General features: G+C 40.3%; 1 protein-coding gene across 1 annotated transcript; it reads right to left on the minus strand.

The window, feature by feature from the left end:
• Positions 1–1,072: 1,072 nt before the first annotated feature.
• Positions 1,073–15,277, minus strand: LOC148041235 (stromal cell-derived factor 2-like protein). The gene is made up of 6 exons (XM_087678201.1): positions 15,075–15,277; positions 14,106–14,246; positions 13,678–13,818; positions 2,188–2,237; positions 1,939–2,068; positions 1,073–1,822 (listed from the first exon to the last, which is right to left on the minus strand). Exons 1-6 carry the CDS (start codon positions 15,159–15,161, stop codon positions 1,733–1,735), a joined length of 639 nt encoding a protein of 212 aa, XP_087534327.1. The 5' UTR covers positions 15,162–15,277; the 3' UTR covers positions 1,073–1,732.
• Positions 15,278–20,748: the final 5,471 nt, after the last annotated feature.

The following is a 20,748-nucleotide window of genomic DNA, read 5'->3' on the forward strand; positions in this document are numbered from 1 at the left end:
CAAGATGCACAACACAAGCCCCATCACGTGTCTACATACAGCATATAGTTAGACAAACCTCAAAACTCAATTCTTGCTGTCCACAAGTGATGCCTGGAGCTATTAGGGAGTTCACAAAGTCTCTAGGTTCTTAGATTCACTATTTTATTTTGGTTTCTTGCCCCGGAATTGTGCACTCAAGATGTAACAGATCAGGTATAAAATGTGCAAATGAAATATGTAAATTCAGTAATTCTTGATTTCCATTCCGGTCTAGTTGGTTTGCTTCTTTGGCCATTTTCTTGATGTCTGTTTGCTTCAAATATATTTGCATATTGTTCTCTTATATCATGTCTTTTATGTGTGATTGCAGTATTTAAGCAATGAGGAGATGAGAAGGGCTGTGTACAAGGACATTCCTTTTGTGCTTCTTGGACAGCCCTATGAGGTGACTGCAGCTAATGGCTTTCTATTGCATGCCTTGTGCATCTTTCTCCACAAGAGATACCCTATTGGTTGATAAAGTGTCAGGTCTCTTCCAGGACCTGAATGTATGATATAACATATAGCTTATTGAGGTTCACATTGATGATCATGACATTCATTTCTGAGCGTGTTAGCTTCGAATGGACTAAACCACATGCACAGATTGATGACTAACCCTGGTAAAGATAGCATTAAGGGCTTCCATTTGTGTAAGAGTTTGTACATTGAAGATCAGTCAGATATGCACACAATCATGAAAGTTTTTAAAAGTCTTCACATAAGACAATCCAAAAACTTGTGAACACTTTAAAGTTAACTGCAGCCCACTCTACCACCTGTCTTGGTTCTTGTTCTCTTTCCTCTCACGTTTCTGCTCTTTTTTCCAAGATATTCCTTCTTGAGACCAGTCCTACCACATGAAGACTCTCTTCACTCTTTGAACGCCCATCGATGTTCCTTTAGGCAAAATGCTTGAATGCACTCTTGTGCATTCCCTTGATATCTTCCTAGAGGAAAACTTATTTTGGATTAATCCTACTCCTAAGGAAGACCTTCAATGACGAAAATGTCATTCGCAAGGATGACCAATACAGTATCAAAAAACCAATAAATCAATACTCCTCAATTAAAGAAAACCAGCCTACGTAAATCTCATCATGTAAGCAATTAATGTTTGAAGTAAAGCTTTGATCATGTCTCCTAAGATTACCAGTTTGATTATAGGGAAGCTAATGCATAGATGTGGGTAGGAAACTGTCCTTAAACCACTTCAAAGTTATGCTTGGTTCCACCACCATGGAGACACATGAAATGATGTCTGCATAAATGTCCTTCTGCCAGTTGCTTTGACATGACCAACAAATGACATCTCCCATGTTGCTGAGTTACAACACAAGGACGACCCAAACCAATGTCCAGACTAGAAAGGTCATAACTCCAACTACAATAAATTGGCATCTTCCAAAGTCAGATTTGCAGTTAAATTGCCAATTTTCCATCGTTCATTCAGCTGGCTACTTGCAATACAGCTTCATCATTCAGGAGTGAAGCCTGACTCCAAATGAACAAGCAGTAACTTTTTTTATGATTCCCTGTAGCTAAACTCGTTTTCATAATTTTCTACTGCATTGACCTGCCAGGAAAAATGCGCTCACAAAATTCTTCTGCCTGAGCAACACAATCACTAAAGATTCAGTATATTTGCTCTTGTTACTATCCAGGCTATATCTCCCATGATCAGCCACTTTAGCTAATCATATTGGCCTCTTTATACTGTAGCCTTTTTGTTTGCAGGCAGATAAACTCCTTCGGCTGCAAGCCAGATATTCTCAGCTGTTCTCTTTTTGAGACCACATACCTGCAAGTAATAAAGGTGAGTGGTCCACAGCTGAGGTTGAAAGTAAGCAATACTGACTATGTAGCAACGAAGCAAATCCATAAACGTGCCCAACTTTTGCAGACACATGAACATACCTCCTGTTGTCCTACTGCTATCCGTGTGTAGACCCTTTCATGACTGTGAAGGAAAACTCCTGTATCAATGTGTTGGAATCTGACCTTTTGGTCCCTCATCCAAACCTTGCCTTTACCTTCAGTTTCCAACCTGAACATCAAGGCCACCAATGTCAAATGCATGCAGAAACTGAATGTATCAATGCTACGCGCAAGACAACTAGACCAGATTTTGTTAATTGATGTTTCAAGGACAACGGAAGCACCCACATCCATAGATCTCCAGTGTCGCTTTCATCCTCCCCTCCAAAACAACTCACCTGATCAATTCCATATCAGATTGTCAGAAACCAGAAACCGTGATCTTCATGTAACTGGGCAATTTTGGGACAGCTTACAGTTTACTACGCTTCAGTGATTTAGAAATCGAACTGTTATTTTACACATCCATACATCAGATACACATTGCTTTTCTTGACTAGTTTAAAGGAGCAGACTATCCTAGGACCTAGCCAACTGAACATCTGACTAGTTCTCATAGGACATGTGCAGTCAGGATGACATGTAGCAAGCTAAAGGCTGTTTAGACCAGGTCCACCAATTGTGTAGCAGATTTATGAAACTTGGACATTAAATTAAGTTGCATGCTGAATCGTTTTTCAGATAAATCACTTGAGAGTTTGCCTCCTAGGAGAGCTATTGACCATGACATAAGAGGCTTTACAAATTGTTGAGAGTCAGAGACAAAGAGAAGAGTTGGAACAACAGAGAGGAGCCGTATGCTCACACACTCGTTTTCTCCATATTCCATAACCCATATAACTAAGGTAATACAACACTCTAAGGTCTATAAGACCATTACAACACTCTTAAGGTCTGTAAGACCATTCATACCAAGTACAAACTAAGTCTAGAGTCACCCACTTATTTAATGTCCGCATGTGGTACAACTGGACAAGCTAAGTGTCGGTTACACATAACCTAAAGATAATAGAGCTGAGCTTGAAGTCTTAACACTCCCCCTCAAGCTCAAGACAGCATCTATACACCAAGCAGCTATCTAAAAACACTGAACTTATCTTTACTCAAAGACTTGGTAAAGATATCTACAACCTATTCATCAGTCTTCACATGCATAAGGTCTACTTTCCCTGCAAGAACCATCACTCTGATAAAATGGTAGTGTACGTCAATGTGTTTAGTCATGGCATGGTATACTGGATTCGTTGCCAAGAGTACACTACTGAGATTGTCGCATAACAAGGTCACTGGAGTATCCAATTGTATGTCCAAATCAGCCATAAGCTTGAACAACCATGCAATCTCACATGCTACCAATGCAGCACCCCTGTACTCGGCCTCAGTACTAGACAATGCAACCATTGGTTGGTTGCTTCTTGTTACTCCAACTAATCATTCTACTTCCAAAGCCAAAAGCATAACCACTCATAGATCTGCGATCATATGAGTATCCTACCCAATCTGTATTTGTGTATCCAACCACTGTCAAGGGCTTATCTTTCACATAGAACAGCCCATAATCTATAATGGACTTAACATATCTCATAATCCACCTAACAGCATCCAAATGTGACTTTTTGGGCTTCTGCATGAACTGACTTATGAGCCCAACTGCATAACTCAAGTCTAGCCTAGTGATAGTCAAATAAATCAGACTACCAACCATCTGCCTCTACATAGTCACATCATCAATTTCAGCTCCATTGCTAATGTCCAACTTGATATTCTAATCAAAAGGTGTATCCAATGGTTTACATTCAGCCATGCCACATTTCTTCAGCATTTCCATGGCATAGTGTTTCTGCATCAGTCATAAACCATTTTCAGCTTTGATCACCTCAATACCCAAGAAATACTTCAGTTCACCAAGTCTTTCATGTCAAATTCAGATTTCAACATCTACATAACATGTTATATCCCCAAGTCATCATCACCTGTGATTATCAAATCATCAACATAGATGACCAGCACTACCAAGCCCTGTGTTTTTCATAAACAGACTGTGATCAACCCTACCAATAGTAAATCCCAAACTCTGCAGGTAATTATGGATCTATTTCCTCATCCATAGCTGTGCACCAATTCTTATCCATCACTCCTTTAGCAAATGTAGCAAACTCTTTGACCTCTCTCACCTTTGTCTTATAAGCAAAATGCTTTGCAGAAAAAACACTAAGTCAGTCTATCCACAAGGTACCTGACTCTCTATGATCGTCTAAGTTGTGGTGCACTACTCAATTCCCCTCTCTTATGAGGGAAAATGTACCTGTTCTGCCTAGTACCAGGCATATACATAGTCAAAATACCAAGCTCACTGTCTAGATTGTCAACTGAGTCATAGCCTGAAGTTGTCATATGCCAGGTGTCATCATACCAGATGCATCCTCAAGGACTTTCTCCATAATCTCCCTGTCCATGGAGATACCGTCGTACCACTAGGGCCTGTCAATGTAGTACTCTGCTACTGCAAACCAACTGTAGAAACATGTGTAGAAGGTATATCTGATGGCACTACAGCCGGTGATGTATACCAAGAGGCCATCTCATCAAAGATAACATCTCTGCTCACTAATGTATCCCGAGTAGAGAAATCATAGCATTTGTATGTCTTCTTCGCCTGTAAATATATAATAAAGACACACTTATGTGCTTTCGGATCCAGCTTCTTCCTCTTCTCATCAAGAATATGCACATAAGCAAGACAACCAAATACCTTCATGTGACTGATATCAAGCTTGTAGCCATACAGTTTCTCAAATGGTGTCATCTCATGAATACTTGCAGTGAGAGTCCTGTTCAAGATATACATGGCTGTCATAACAGCCTCAACCCAATAATAGAGTAGCATCTACTTCTCATTCATCATTGCACATGCAGCTTCCATTAAGACCTTGTTTTCCGTTCAGCTACCCCATTCTGCTATGGAGTATAGCTACATATAAGCTGTCTACATATGCCATTTTCAGCCAAAAAATTGTCAAACTCATTTGACACACTCTCTCCACCGCTGTCAGATCTCAAGCACATACAATCAAATTCCTTTTCAACCTGCTTTTTAAACTGTTGAAAAATAGCAAACACCTCGTCCTTTGTTTTCAATATATAAACCCAAGTATAACGAATGTAATCATCAATAAATGTCACATAGTACCTAGAGCCTCCCATGGATACATTATAGATTGGCCCCCACACATCAAGCACGAGATGTAACAATCAAATTCATTTTCAACCTGCTTTTTAAACTGCTGAAAAACAGCAAACACCTCGTCCTTTATTTTCAAAAAATAAACCCAAGTATAACGAATATAATCATCAATAAATGTCACATAGTACCTAGAGCCTCCCATGGATACATTATGGGCTAGTCCCCCACACATCAAAGTGAACTAACTACAACGGTTGCGTACTATTTTTTATATGCCTAACAAATGGCAACCTCGACTATTTACCAAACTGGCAAGTATCACAAACATGACCAATATCTGTATACTAAAACTTGGGTAAACATGTCACCAGCTATTTCTTTTGCATCATTTGAAACCGCTGAAGATTAACATGTCCCACTCTCTTATGCCATATTTCCAAGTCTCTAACTGTGCCAGAGCCATGGATAAACATTGTTGATTTCAGCTATGGCAAAGTGGCATCAAGAGTAAACATCTTGCCATTCCTATGATCGCGAGTAATCAATTTGCAGCTATTACCAAACTCCTCAATGAAGCATCCATGCTTGTTAAATCGACCCTTCAAATTCTACTCAATCATCTGACCCACAAACGATAGATTTTTAGTAATTGACGGAATATGCAGTACATCATGTAAGTTCTTCTTCCTGCCATCATGGATTACCAAAGGTACTTTGCCTTTATGTTCTATGTTATACTGCGTGTCATCCCCTATGCATACATAGCCATTCTTCTCAGGCACCATATCTGTAAGCCAGTCACCATGAGGCGTCATATGATTCGATGCCCCCGAATCAATGTACCAAACTGCATTCTCATGGGACTTCTCAAGAGCCCTGTCTTTCACATATATCATGGCAAACAATCTATCCCTAAATGCATCTTCTGCCTGACTGGACGATGCATAATGTCCATGTTGTTTGCCTCTTTGATTGCCCTGCTTCTTCCAGCAATCCTTGGCAATATGACCGTACTTTCCACAATAATGACAATCCTTATCCTTATTAGGATTGTCAGATAAGCGCTGCTGCTACCAAGAGTCTCTGTCCCTAGGGCTAGATCTCCCCCTGCCTCTCAAATTTCAACCTCCTCTTGCATTTAAACCCTACTGGTTATTATGACCATAAGATACATTTTGCTGGTCTCCTCTATCATAACCATAACCTCTACCACGATTGCCACGGTCGCATTAATTCAAATAAAAGACAGCATCCTTGCTCTTGGAACTGCTAGAGTCTATAGCCAATCCCAGTTTAACCTCTTTATGAATGAGCAATGCAACAAGCTCATTGAAATCCAGCATTTCAGCCCACACAAAGATGGAAGTATCAAATAACTTATATTCAAATCCCAAACCATTTAATGTCACTGCAACAATGTCTTCATCCGCAACTTGTGTACCAATGGATGTCAGCTAATCCACAATGGTCTTAATCTCTGTGACATAATCCTGTATAGATCTGCCTTTTCTGTCCATGTTGTTAAAGTTCAACTTTAACTGTATCTTCCTAGCACTTGTAGTTGCGCCATAATATCTTATCAAAATGTTTCATGCATCTTCTGGTGACTTACAGTTCATGATCTGCATCACCATAGCATCCGAGATACATAGAGAGCCAATGTAAAACCCTGTGAGCTCTTTCTATCCAAGCTCGTTGTGCTCGTCTTCGATCAGCTGTAGGCCTCTCTAGAAGCTCGGATTCAGCTTCTGCTCCAGTCACTAACTCCCAGTATCCTTTACCTATCAAAAAGTTCTCTATGCGAAACTTCCATATGGCATAATTGTTACTATCAAGCTTTTCCCCCACTATCTGGGTTATATTATTGGTTCTATCTGCATTTGCCATGTTGCAAACAATGAGTCTGATTACCTGCAAACCAAGACTTCTTAACTGATCAATTTCAGCCTTCCAATGCAATGACAATTTTCAGCATCCAACTCTGTTCAAATCAATGTATTTCAGTCCATAAACTTGTCAAAGACATTCACAACCAAGTAATATAGGATGTCGGTACATCAGTCAATACATAGATCATGTAGCTACTGTAAACTCTATAACATTCAACCTCTCTGCCAGTAGATATACATGCAGTCTGAAATGTGTAAACTGTCAGTACCAGCAACTGATTCACAGCTAAAACTAAGATGTACACATGTCATACATGCTCCAAAACTTCATAGACATCTGCTAGTACATGTAGCAGCCCAAATATGACCATATGGACACAAATCAATGCATAACCAACAAGTACAAGTGTCAAAACTCCTGTTCACAGATCGTAGTCAACAAATACTCAACAAAACAAGATTTATCCAGCTCCAAAATGTCTTCAAATCACTTCATACATTTGCTTCAGTGCGTCCGAATCAATACATGACCATACATACAGCCATAGACACTCTATCTTCAAGAAGCAATGTCATGGACTGCATTCCCTGCTTGTAACAAGCCAAGACGCTTTAAATGCATTTGTTTTCAGCTCCCGACTTCAATTTTCAATGGCATTCAATGCTTGTCCTAATACTCCAAACATTCCCAGACATATCCCAAGCCATACATTTAATAGGGACCAAACAATGTCATGTAGTGCTTCCCGTGTAACCAATGCTTGTTGTCCACAGATTCATCACAGTTTTCAGCTTGTAAAAAGCTCCTAGATCTAAATGTTTTGACCTCCAAATTTCAGCTCCAAGGCATAAGAACAAGTGCATATGTCCTCTTGCATATACCTATGCTTCAATGATGCTTTCTGAGTATGACATAGAGCTCCAAGATCATGTCAAGGCAACATACATGCTGTGTATTCTCTGTTACCAGCAATTCAAGACTGAATTTCAGATCTGTACATTCATAACTGAGCCCTCTCCAAAGCATTTGCATACAACAGTCTTCAAGCACCTTTCAAAGGGTCTAGGCCAGCATTTAACCACATAGTCGCCACTTTATGTGGTGTCTTTGCAACCAAGGAAATTCAGCCTGCAGTAAGCGCAGTTAACGCAACCTGATAGGCTATGTTTACAGCACACCAGTAGCACATGGTGCTCATTGACAACTTCTGCATGCTCAATGGAGCCTTGGTGCACTCCCAGACAAGCCACAGACAATGCTTGAGCAATGGCAAATTCAATGTCTCCATACATACCTTTCAAGAACCAATGGCAGCCAGCCTGTCTTCAGAGAATCTTGGATCCTCACTTTCTTCAGGTCTTCTTCATTGCCTCCTGCTCCAGAGAGCCCACCTAGCATGGCTCTAATACCATGTTGAGAGACAAAGACAGAGAGAAGAGTTGGAGCAACAAAGAGGAGCCATATGCTCACACACTCGTTTTCTCCATATTCCATAACCCATATGACTAAAGTGAATTCAACACTCTAAGGTCTGTAAGACCATTCATACCAAGTACAAACTAAGTCTAAAGTCACCGACTTATTTAATGTCCGCATGTGGTGCAACTGAACAAGCTAAGTGTCAGTTACACACAACCTAAAGATAGTAGAGCTGAGCTTGAAGTCTTAACAAAAATTACAAGAGGTAATCCATCAAGAGGCCCCAAGTTATCAGTTAAGTCAGTCACAAAGGTAACACACGCCAAGTAATAGGATGCATTTTTTAAGCTAAAAAAGGTGCAATTAACATTTATACGTTCATTAGATCATTTAAACATCCTGAAAGCTCAAAACGCTGCAAAGTTTTGGTCCCATATGCAAACTCACAAACTTCGGTTGGTTCATCATAAATAGACAGGCTGCATAGTCATTTGCCCATCCTGATCACTCTACCTTCATCCATCAATTGGCACCTACATCCCATTGCTGTCCACATCCCTGCTGGCGGATATCTCAGATTCGTGGAATGTTGTCCAGCCTTCTGCTGAGGCACCCCTGTTGGCAGCTTTCACCCACCTTCCAAGCACCGCTTTGGAGCTGCTGATCATCCCCAACAGCTGAATTTTCACTGTGCAGCTGCTGCCCAGCCTGCCTGTTCAGATCAGACAGCCACCTGTCCGCATCAGAAAACTGCTGCATTTTTCAGCCTGCAGCTGCCACATGCAGCATCCATAATCTCCAGGAGCCGTCGCCAACTTAGCCAGGTCAGCGTCTTGGGTGCTGCCTGCCTTTTTGCAGCTGCTGCCTTGCATTTTGACTGCCCAGCAGACCATTCTGATACGACCTTCAGTCGTCAGCTTATTCCAAACAAGTTTGCCATTCTTATTACAGCAACTGATCTTCAGAAACTGCCTGCTGTGTTTTGGAATCCGTTCAAGGTATAACACACTCTCAAATTTGTCAGAGAGTCCTTTTCCAGCTCCTCTCTTCCCTGGTCCACCCAAGACACAGGTTGAGGTTAATGGCATTCATATCAGCATAGTATGTCTATATCAGCCAAAATGGAGGGCCATATTGAGAATTTTGATTAAATATGAGGGGTCATTTGGGAATTTCAATGACCAAATTGGAGGGCCACATTAAGAATTTTGATAAAATGTGAGGGTGTTTTGGGAATTTTCGGCATTTGAGGATTTTGTTTGGCCAGCATCTATTTGTTTATTGGGCCCACTTAACTGCCCACTGTGTGTGTATATGGACTCCTGTTGTACAGATAAGGCACACAATTCTCTCTCCCCCCTCCCCCCAAAACAACAAAAAACTAGGCCTCTTGTACTTCAGCCCACATTTCAGCATTCAGCAAATTTGCATCACCCCTACCCCTTCTTTTGTTTTCAAGAGTTGCCTCCAACAAATTTCAAAACAAGTTTACCAAGAAGATACAAGGTGTTATGATCATTTTCAAAATTTGAGTATAATGTAGACGCACTTTGGTGTTTTTTCCAAAGATTAAATGAGTGCCCCTAGGGATAGAGAAGATTGACCACATCCTCAAGAGACCTACACACAAGCATCAGCTCTAATGGCTATGATAATTCCTCTACATTCCCATATATTGAAGTACATAACCACTATCATCTATAGCATCCTTATAAGTAACTTCATATCATCCTTTGATCTATAATACACATTGTATGGTTTCAACTTTAGCCAATGATTGCTGAAATAAACTATGCAACAATGAATACTTTCCAAGCACATGTGACACAAGTCACCTTATGGGTCATATTCGCTTAATCATGTTGTATCTAACAATACAACTGCCCCAAAACTTGAATAAGCATTGTAGCACTTAGACAACACTTCTTTTTCCATTGCACTTTAACCAACAGTAGCTATGCATAATCCACTGACCATTTGTCCATAGGCTTCCATAGATGTTATGAGCTAGTTTACAAGTTGCATCCATGAAAATGCTTCAAAGCACTTTTGCATTTGTAATTTTCCCAAGTGCATATGTAAGCACACACATGTATGCACAAACACAGGCCTAAGCCCCTTCCTATTTGTCTCGGTTTTCCAAAGATTCTCTATAGCCATACATATGAATTTTTCATCCTTTTTGCCACAAAAATCGGAGAAAGAATTGAATGTATATCATTATTATGGATTGAACTTCCAACACATATGAAAAGGCTAAATGAACAATTAACCAAAATCCAATTTTTTACGCTTTCTAAAATCTAAATTACCCATTGAACCATTTGCAGCAATGTAAGATCCCAACCCAATGGATAAACTAAGCGTCTGACCATGCGACCCTAGGAGGGAATTTCTCCATGCTAAAGCAAAATAATAATGACATGCTGCTCTTTTCTTGGCATAAAAGCAATCATCAGCTTAAGTCTATACCAAGAAACGCTTCCCATGTGGTAGTTCCATACATACAAACTACCATTATCAATCAAATTGTCCAAGTAAAGAGACTAGAGTATGTGACCATTGCATAAAGTGAGGAAACATAGAGACATGGAACCAAGGATAGCCAAAATCAAGAAATGGGAACCAAGGGGGTTTATAAACACATGTTTATTATTTAAAAGACATTATTCAGCTCATTATACTAAGCTATACTAAAAGTAAATAAGATATTCTAAGCTTTGGAAACATTAGTTTTCATTAGACTTCATCAAAAGTTTGTCCCCGCCTGATGTGCAATCAATGTTTATGTCATCCCACCAAGACCATGTGTCACCACATCTACCTCTCCCTTTGCAATGATAAGGTGCTCTTGAAGAAGCAATCATGAGGACAGAAAGGGTGCAAACTAAGATGAGAATCTAAGATGAAGTCTGAGGGTGAGAGTAGTTCACGTGAGAGAATTTTGAAGGTTGAGATGGGATGAGAGGAGAGAGAGAGAGAGAGGGTACATATGAGTAAAGAGAGAAGATAAGATCAAAAAGAGAGCCAGGTGAGTAAAGAAGGGGGCATGATAAGCCACAAACAAGCAAATGTGACGATAGGTATGGGCGACAACAGATAGCAAGTCAAAGAGGAGGAGATTGCATGTGAAACAAACCATTCCTGTCACTTACATATCCCATCCCCAATACATGGGGACACCATTCCCCTGTTTAGCATATGTAAGGAGAAGTACCCTGTCATCTTATGGCTTTCCTATATACTTGTCCATTTGAGACAATATTCTAGAATCAAAAGCACAAGACCCAAGAAAATCATCCTCTATTATGATGCAAGGCACTCAATGGAAAACTCTAATCAATTGATTTGCCTAATGACCATGAATTAAACCATCCACTTTCCAATATGCATGAAGCCTTGCTATCAACATAGAGCCAAAAAGCAGCCTACTACAATCTAAGTCCGAATCCCAATTTGATTAGTATCAAGGCAAGGCAATCCCAACTCACAAAGTCAAATGCCTTTTCAATGCTCACATATATTATAACAAACAACTTAATAAATGTAATAGAAATATACACATTTGCAATATTATCATTAGTTTGTCTTGTCAAAACAAAGTCATATTGAGCAAGATGCAACCCATCATGCAAAAAAACTTTGATTCAATTATTTGACATTTTAGTGACCAACTTCGGAATCACTAGCATTAACATTATTGGCCTAAGATCAAAGAGTGATTTGTTGAGATGACAAGCTCAACACATGCAGACATTAATGATGGACCGCCTGGTTAGATGGGTCCACACGTCTACACTTAGCACGTCGGTGGTCATTATGACTCTCACATAGCCACTGACTCATTACTTATTATATTTAGGTTGTTACACCTATTTACAGCTCGCATAGTTATAGCGCCAGTCGACTAGTGTAGTCGGTTATGCATTGTTTGACTTAGTAGGCCACTTTCCTTTATGTTGTATCTTATCTATACTTTGTGTACATTGTAAAGTGTGTGGAAGAAGAAGAAGAAATCAGCAAGAAAACGTTTTGGCCTCCATCTCTCTTCTTGTCTCTTGAGTGAGCTTCTCCTTGTGCATTCTGTGTGTGATCGGCGCAACATCTTGAGAAAGTCCCCCCACCACGCGATTCTTGACATGATTCACGCAACTACTTTTGGGAAACACTTTAACCAAGCCCCCATTCCATGATGCAAGCATAAGATCCTCATTCTATGCATTAATTATTATGGAAAGAATTGATTATTCTAGCAAATTTCAATAATCCCTTAAAACTTCCATTGTCAAGCCATCCCATCCAAGTAATCTCCATCTAGCCCACAAGTACAAAGCATCCTCTAACTTAATTGTAGTAAGACTCTTCCAAGCCCAATGCGTCTTGATGCAATATAATGGGTTGAACATAGCATAAGAGAGTGGATCTAGCCTCAACCATATCAAGAGCACTAAAGCAAGGACCGCCAACAGATCAGCATGTGCTATCTACAACAACAGCCACTTGTATTTTTTACTTTACAAATATTATCTTTTATCAAGCTCTTTAAAACATCTTTAGAAATATACAATAGCTTTTTGTCTAGCTTTTGTCACTCCTTTGCATAATTTATGTTGTTCATTTTACACAATGACATGCTTGATATGCAACAACGCTTATTAGCCAATATCCTGCATCTATCAAGCCTGAGTAACTAACATTAAAAATTCACATCCAAACACATACAAATGCAACATCACTTGCTCACTCACCCAATTCTTACAATTATTATAGCTACTAAAGTTGCACATCGACAATGATGCACAAAACATCAACAGCTGTGCAGAATGGCTGAAATACTTCCTTAGTCCCAAGTAAATAATTGCACAGCTTAAAATATGCAGAAATGGCCATCTATTGCTGATGTTTCATGCACATGTTAAATATCTGAGCAGATTCCTACACCAGAAAGGGCGCACATGCAGAAATGGCCATCTATTGCTGATTTTTCATGCACATGTTAAATATCTGAGCAGATTCCAAAACCACAAAGGGCACATATAGTCACCAAAAATTCATGCATTCAGTTCAGTCATGTAATGAATCACCATCTTTGATCATGTTGTCCATTTTCATATTGGAGCTCCCATTAAAAAAGTTTCACTGCCTCTAGTCCGACTTCTAAAAGAATACAGGCGAACCTAATGAGAAAAAAAACTTTTTTTGAACATAAAATGATTTCAAGCAAAGTGTCCCACACCATTAGGACATCAAAGTCTAGGAAGTCATTAAAAGCAAAGGTGACTTACTTCAAAATTTCCTGAAATGGGTGATTGATGCAAATGACTGTGCAACCATTTGCGTGTCCTCATGTGCTGCAGCCTGATAACTGCACCATCAGGAATTTTGTCCCCTTGTTGAGCAGTGGAATCTTCTGGTGGTTTGACAATCTATCAGTAAATGTCAAATACAGCTGTTCATTAGCAGACCCATAGGACATATGTCATCTTCTGAAAATGTCAAAATAACCAACTACATTAGCTACAGGTTTATTGTACCGCATGCCTTCTTCATTCTTTAAATGTACAGATCCCTAGGCCTGCCTAATGTAAAAATGAGACATAGCAGCATTCAATGCATTTGATATCAGACCACAATTCAACTTAATAAAGCAGCATACTGACAAAGGATTAGTGGTTCTTCAATCAATGGATCCCAGAACTAGCATCGTGCATACCCAGTAACTGTTGGCATCTTCAACTCCTCCAAAACTGGTTACAGATTGCTGACCACTGCCTGAACCATACGGTACATCATGTGAATGGAGCCTAAATTTAGTGCGCTCATGCATCAGCTTCAGGACAGAACCATATGTCACCTGATTGAGAAGAACACAAAATATAAGACTTAGTGTAGGTTCACTATTGATTATGGTCCATTACTAACTGTTATAACAACCCACAGAGCTAGAACTCTCCTTTCTTCCATTCCAGCTTCCTTTCTGAATTAAAATGCCTACTTGATGCAGTCAAAACTTTAATTATAGCAAAATGAATGAGTCTGAGTAAATAGATTGGTGATGTGCTTAACAGCCACAGAAAACTCCTAAGTTTATGATCATGCAACTCATTGCTGGTGCAGAAAGGACATCTAGGCTATCCCGCAAACACAAGACAATGGTCATCAAGGTGGCAGTCATGATAACTTCCAAATAAGAAACATCTTCAAACAAGTAGCGTGTCATTGCTGACAGTGAGGCTTCACAGCAAAAGAAGTTGAGGATCAGGCTAGATGTAGCGTCCACAATGATTCTTCGAAGGCACAATGTATCTCTTTATTTGAATTTATGTCAGGTCATATCAATGGTGGTGCATCAAGGGTGCTGTGTTCTGATCAATGGATATGTATGTTTTTCAACGTAAATCTAGGTCAAATAAAAGCAATAATTGTGTGCATGCTCTATGAATTCATATCTCTGTCGGTGGCAGATGTATGTTGAGTGATAATAAAGGCGGATCGTGGCATTGTGCCCAGCTCGACGAAATTCTTTGTTACTTACGCTAAACTCTAGATTGTAACGGACTGTGACGTTGTTCCGATTGTCACCAAGACAAGATTATGACAGGAACCCTAAGATCTGCCCTGCGCACTTCAGGAAACGACAACAAAAGGAAAACGCATTTCTGCGAGGAATGTGATGTGTTACCTCCTTGGATTCGGCACCGGATGATGCTACCGCGGAAGAAACTCCGATGCAGAGAAGAACCAGCAGCAGAAACAGGGAAGGCTCCATGGCCAGTCCACCACCGCAGAAATGAACGAGACAAATGGGAGCGAAAAACGTAAACGCGGCGTGACTGTCCTCCTCCTCCTCCTGCTTCTTCGAACGACTTGTGACCAAATGCTGGCGGCCCGCGGAGTCTTTTCACACCTTTTTTCATTACACAATTTTTTTGGTATTTTTCCTCTTCCATGTGCATAATTTCCATCCGTGTTGTCGGAACTCGGCATTTCCTTCAGTTACTCTTTGCCAAGTTCCAATTAAGGTGTCTTATCGTGAGTGAGAATCATAGGAAAAGCAATGACATATAGGGGCAATCCTTGCCCTACACGCATGCAAGTGAGGGAAGAGAGCTTGAGAGGGTGCAGAAGGACAAAGTTGTTGGATCCAACGCACAAAATTCAAAACAAATGAAGGCATGTTGATGGAGGTAGAGTCCTAGATGGAAAGAGCTCTCATACAAAAGGGCAGTCCTTGCATTGCATCCATGTAGGGGAAGAGAGGAGGAGAGGGTCAGCATGAGGATGGCAATACTAGGTTCAAGGTACAAAAGACAAATGGAGGCACAAAAATAGAGATAGAGTCCTACACTCACATACCAAAGATACGTTTGTACTAAATGTTAATAGCAAAAGCGAAAGGGCAACACAAAAAAATTTCAAGTGCAAAAGTGTCAGAATTTAATTTTGGAGCCACCTTGGATTAGCTTAAGACACAATTGATTTTTGAAATTTATCATAGTGATTATGAGAGTCATACTCACTCCTATGCAACTTATATTAATATCTATATACTCATTAATCCACAAGGTTATAGTAATGAGTTGCTCTATTTAAACTTTCCATCATGGGATAGCTCGTAAATCTTAAGGACTACAATCAGAAGAGGGCATTCATGAGCTCATAAAATGGGCAAGATACCCAGAAGGGTGAAAACCCTAATATTTTGTATATAACGGGTGAAAACGAATAGAGCAAGCTATTCATATGTGTGTAAACTTGAGTCTCTTTACTTCTTACTTTCTCTTTGCTTGCTTGTGGAGTGAAGGAGAGGGAAAGAGCGAGTGTGAGTGGGAGGGACTTGAGGAGTAAAGTTCTTACCATTATTCTCATTTTTTTTAAAAGGAAGTGAGCCCAAAGTAAAAGCACGTGAGTGGAAGCAAAAGCTATGGTGGAAGAAGCAAGAGTGAGAGAGAAAGAGAGAGAGAGAGAGAGAAGATGTGGGAACTCCAATAGTCACAATGTATGAACGGTCTTCCCTTTATTCAAATAGCACTGAAAGAATGAAGAATGAAGTGAGAGTGATGGGTGTCCACTACCTGCAGTATACAAGTGTGCGGGTACCACCAATGTAGTGATACATGGGCAGCTAGACATAAATGCCTTTACCTCCAACACATTACAAGATACAGGTCTCATACCTGCATTCAAAGCAACGAAAATGTTCATAAAAAAAGTGCCCTCATTGTCATTAAATGTGTTAGTATCAGCATCTCCATAAAACCATCGCTATATGCGTTGATATTTGCGTTGCAATTTTTATTGGTTTTGCAACGCAAATAGCAACGGTTTACAACGTGTATTGCAACACCAATAACGACGTGTGTAGTAAATTTGCGATGCTAATAGTGACAATTACAGAGAAAAAAAAATATGACAGGGCAATAAATGAATTACATGTTAGATACGCAATAGTCGTCAAGATGAGCGCAAAATATACTTGGACACACAAGATTGGTACATAGAATAAGTACAATATCCTGATGAAAACTCATGGAATTATGGCAAGATACAAAGGATGATAACAACATAGTACATAGAAGATGCCTGCATAAATCACAAGACAAAAAAAAAGGGGGGATGTGCACTCCACGAATCCAAGCACGAGCTATAGATCCTTGCCATCCGAAAGCTCGCCCGATGCAAAGGAGCATTAAACAGACTCTGCAAAATGAACAACTACATATCAGTCCACTATACATAATGCATTTTTCAAAAAATAGTAACTACAGACAAGAAAGATGATTAACTTACTGGAACGTCGCATGTATACAGTCTATCAATCAATGCAGTGAGACTATGTCTCTCTTCATATAGAGTCTCCAGGCCAATGAGAACACGGTTTGTAATGGAGTAATGAAGTGTTGTAAAGAAAATAGAATACAATTGTTAGAAACACAGTTGTTAATACAAGTGATATTGCAAATAAGAAAGCAAGACGAACAAAAGAAAAACTTACAAAGTCCTCTAGATATGCCTTGTGGCCACCACTCCCCAGATGATACACGACCCATGCCTCCAATCGTACCCTCGCTGCCTCCCACTGTTGTCGCCAACGTCCTGGAGAATCTATAACCTCCTCTCTAAGTCTCTACCAGTCATCTGTATCTAGCTACTCGAGCTTTGATGTGTCGCTCTTGAGTGCATTGCATGCGTTCGATTGTCTATGTGACATGTACTCACACATGCACTCCATCATCCATCCAGTGGAAAACCTCTCTGTCGTGGTAAGTACCGAAAACTCCTCATGCAAGGATGCTACTATATAGTCCTTGCTCCCCTCATGTATGTTCTTTCAATGATGGTCCAAGACATGCAAAAAAACTTGTTGGCACAACTCTCTCATACGAGACATCACCCTCCTCCCCTTATCATTCATGATCATAGCTCCTGTCTTGTCATCTATGAGGTATCTATATCCCTCTAGGGTATGTTTAAGGTGTGTCCTCTCCCACCTACTACAACCACACTCCTGGGCATAATTAGGAGACCCATGTGCATTTGGTGTACCCACGGGGGTAGTATCTCTCGGAGTAGCACCCATAGGGGTGCCACCTACGAATGGCTAAGCAAAAGCTAAAGTTGCTAAAGTAGATGTCTCCACATGTGTGACAAATCCTACAAGTGACACGCCTCCACCAGAACGATGAGACAAAGACACTGCATCGATGCCTCCACAACACCCACCTAAGTCAACCTCTCTCGAACTTGTACGAGAGTGAGGAGTAGCACCCCTATCTCGAGTCGACCGCAGGCTCACGGCATCCACATCTCCATAGTACCCCCAAAAACCAGTCCCTCCATCTAGGCCCAATCTGGAGCATCGACCTCGTCTACTAGAAATCAAAGCATTAGAGCATGCCAAAGTAGATCTAATGGAATGGCATGATGGTGTCCGAGATACCTCCTGGTCCACCATATCTTTTAAATCGGGCAATCTGATTTGGAGACATATGTGTGAATATCTCTTATAACTCCTCGTCACTCATCCCTCGACTCATCTTGCTCTCCAAATATCATCAAAGGTAACCTACATAGACATAAAATGATGTTAGCATAATTAACATAAAGATTCAAGTAAAGCACGGTAATATAATTCTGAAAAATATAATGTTACTTAAAATGCATATTCTAGAGTACGCTTATAAGCGATTCATCAACTATTTGAGTAGGTGAATGCTGCAAGTATGACATAGCCTATGGTACTGTGTCAATCTCCTGGCATAACTCCGCGTACTGTGGAAGGTCGATTAATAGGTCGCCACAAAAGGAGGAGTCCACTTCATTCTTAAAGAAGCCTTGGCCTCTTATCTTTCCGTCATCGTTACCCGAATCTACCTTCTCTACACGCTCCCAAGCCATCTTCAACCTCCCCCCCTTGCAATATCGACCCCTCCACCTGCATACTCTCCTTATCTACTCTAGGAACATTGCTTTCATCATACACTCTTGCACTTTGAGGAGTTGAAGGCATAGCATACCACCATTGAGGCTGTCCGAGATTTGGATTGAAAATTATCTATTCAAAATCGCATATAAGAGAGATTCAACATTTGTGATTGTTCTGTGTCGTGAAAATTTTTAAAACAACAGTTCATGAACCTCTTCATGGTTCGTGACCTTCGTGAGTCTAACTGTGGCCCACACAATGGACATGCATGATAATGTGAGGTAACTAGACCTATCCCAACACCCCTATTTAGTCAACACAAACTTGAACGAGCTATGTTAGATATCACCAATGAGAACGGAAGCCTACTTACTTGAGCACTTCCCGAATCCCGAAAAGTTATGCATGGTCCACATGAGAATTGCCTCGTATATTGGTGGACTGTCGACCATCACGCTTGCTCATATCTTCCACGGTAACCCCCTCATCCCACAAAATCTTAAGCTCATCAACTAATGGATGGAGATAGACATCCATATTCTTGACTTTGTAGCACCCACGAACGAGAAAGCTAAGGAACATGTGTCCTTTCTTTGTAGAAAGCCATAGCGGGATGTTGTAGTTAACAAGGACTACATGCCACACACTATAAGAAGGTAAGTAGAGACCAAATGGATTCACGCCATCCATAGCAAGACCAAGCTAAAGATTCCTTGGCTCTCGTGTAAAGCCTGGAAAGGTAGAGTCAATGTGGCTCCATGCGCATGAATCTATTGATATTTGTTGAACTCCATCTGTGGATCTATTTTGTGCATGCCACGTTGTCAAGCTCGCCATGCCTAACATACGAAACATGTGACGTATACACGGGATAAGTGAAAAGTGTCTAACAACTTTTTGAGGGATGGTTTGCCCTTGCAAGTCCTGTCGATACCTATGAGCACCACACTTTGGGCATATCTCCACAGTCCCATACTCTCCTCAAAACAATATGCAATTGTTAACGCATGCATGGATGTTGTTGTAGTCCATGCCAAGCTTTCGTAAAATATATCACGCATCACGAGACTCAAGCATGGTATTTTCAAGTTGTAATATATGATACTTTAGCAACCTGAAAAAAAATCATAAGATACCTTGAAAAAGCACAAGTGTTTTTTATAATGAAGTCAAAAAAATCAATGGAGCGTACGTAGAATGTACTTGAATAACTCGGTCACACTCGCATTGCTCCACCAATATTTTGCATACACACTTATGATCCTAAGCAATGTCTTCAAGCAAGATACTCAGCACCCATCATACAAATGATATGGATGCTTCCTCTCTTAATGGATCACATGCCTCAACATCCATGGGCATCAATGCATCAATCATTGCCTCCATCTCAGGCTCTAAGATTGGAGAAAGATCCGAAAGGTTGTCTCTCCTATGGTATAGAGGGTATAAACCGAGTCATACCTTCCAAGTGGTGGATTGACTCAGGCACCCGATCCATCACATGCCCATGAACTCTTTTAACTGGCCACAATAGGTGCATTCCTCATTGGGATGAGACATCACCTCCCTGTATAAAGTTTACAAGCACGTCTAATGTTTGTGTATATGATATTCAATTAGTTTGTGAATGTAAGGCATGATTTATACATACTTTTCTTATTGTTCTCTCAAAGTCTGAGATCGTATAATCAATAATCTCTGATTGGAACTCACCGAAGTATCGTACGTGTTCTATAAGCAAGCAATGCTTTCATCGAATTGTTAGCTTGTATTGAGAGCAAGGATATGGGACACGTTGATTAAGATACGCCTCATAATCTTGGACATCATGACCATCATCGTTTTCCATTTTATCTATGTTACGACAAACAACAGGTTTTTGTTCTCATTCTCTTTTTCTTTTTTTATTTGCCTCCCTTCATCCTTCTTT

Source organism: Lygodium microphyllum, chromosome 1 (genome assembly GCF_053477565.2).
Source record: "Lygodium microphyllum isolate KBCC chromosome 1, Lygodium_microphyllum_v1.1.10, whole genome shotgun sequence".
Taxonomy (NCBI): domain Eukaryota; kingdom Viridiplantae; phylum Streptophyta; class Polypodiopsida; order Schizaeales; family Lygodiaceae; genus Lygodium; species Lygodium microphyllum.

Coding starts and splice junctions, on each gene's coding strand:
- LOC148041235 (XM_087678201.1), bottom strand. CDS start 15,161: ATGGAGCCTTCCCTGTTTCTGCTGCTGGTTCTTCTCTGCATCGGAGTT. Junction 14,247..15,074: donor CCGGTGCCGAATCCAAGGAG/GTAACACATCAC, acceptor CTTCTCAATCAG/GTGACATATGGTTCTGTCCT. Junction 1,823..1,938: donor TAGCAGTAGGACAACAGGAG/GTATGTTCATGT, acceptor TATTACTTGCAG/GTATGTGGTCTCAAAAAGAG.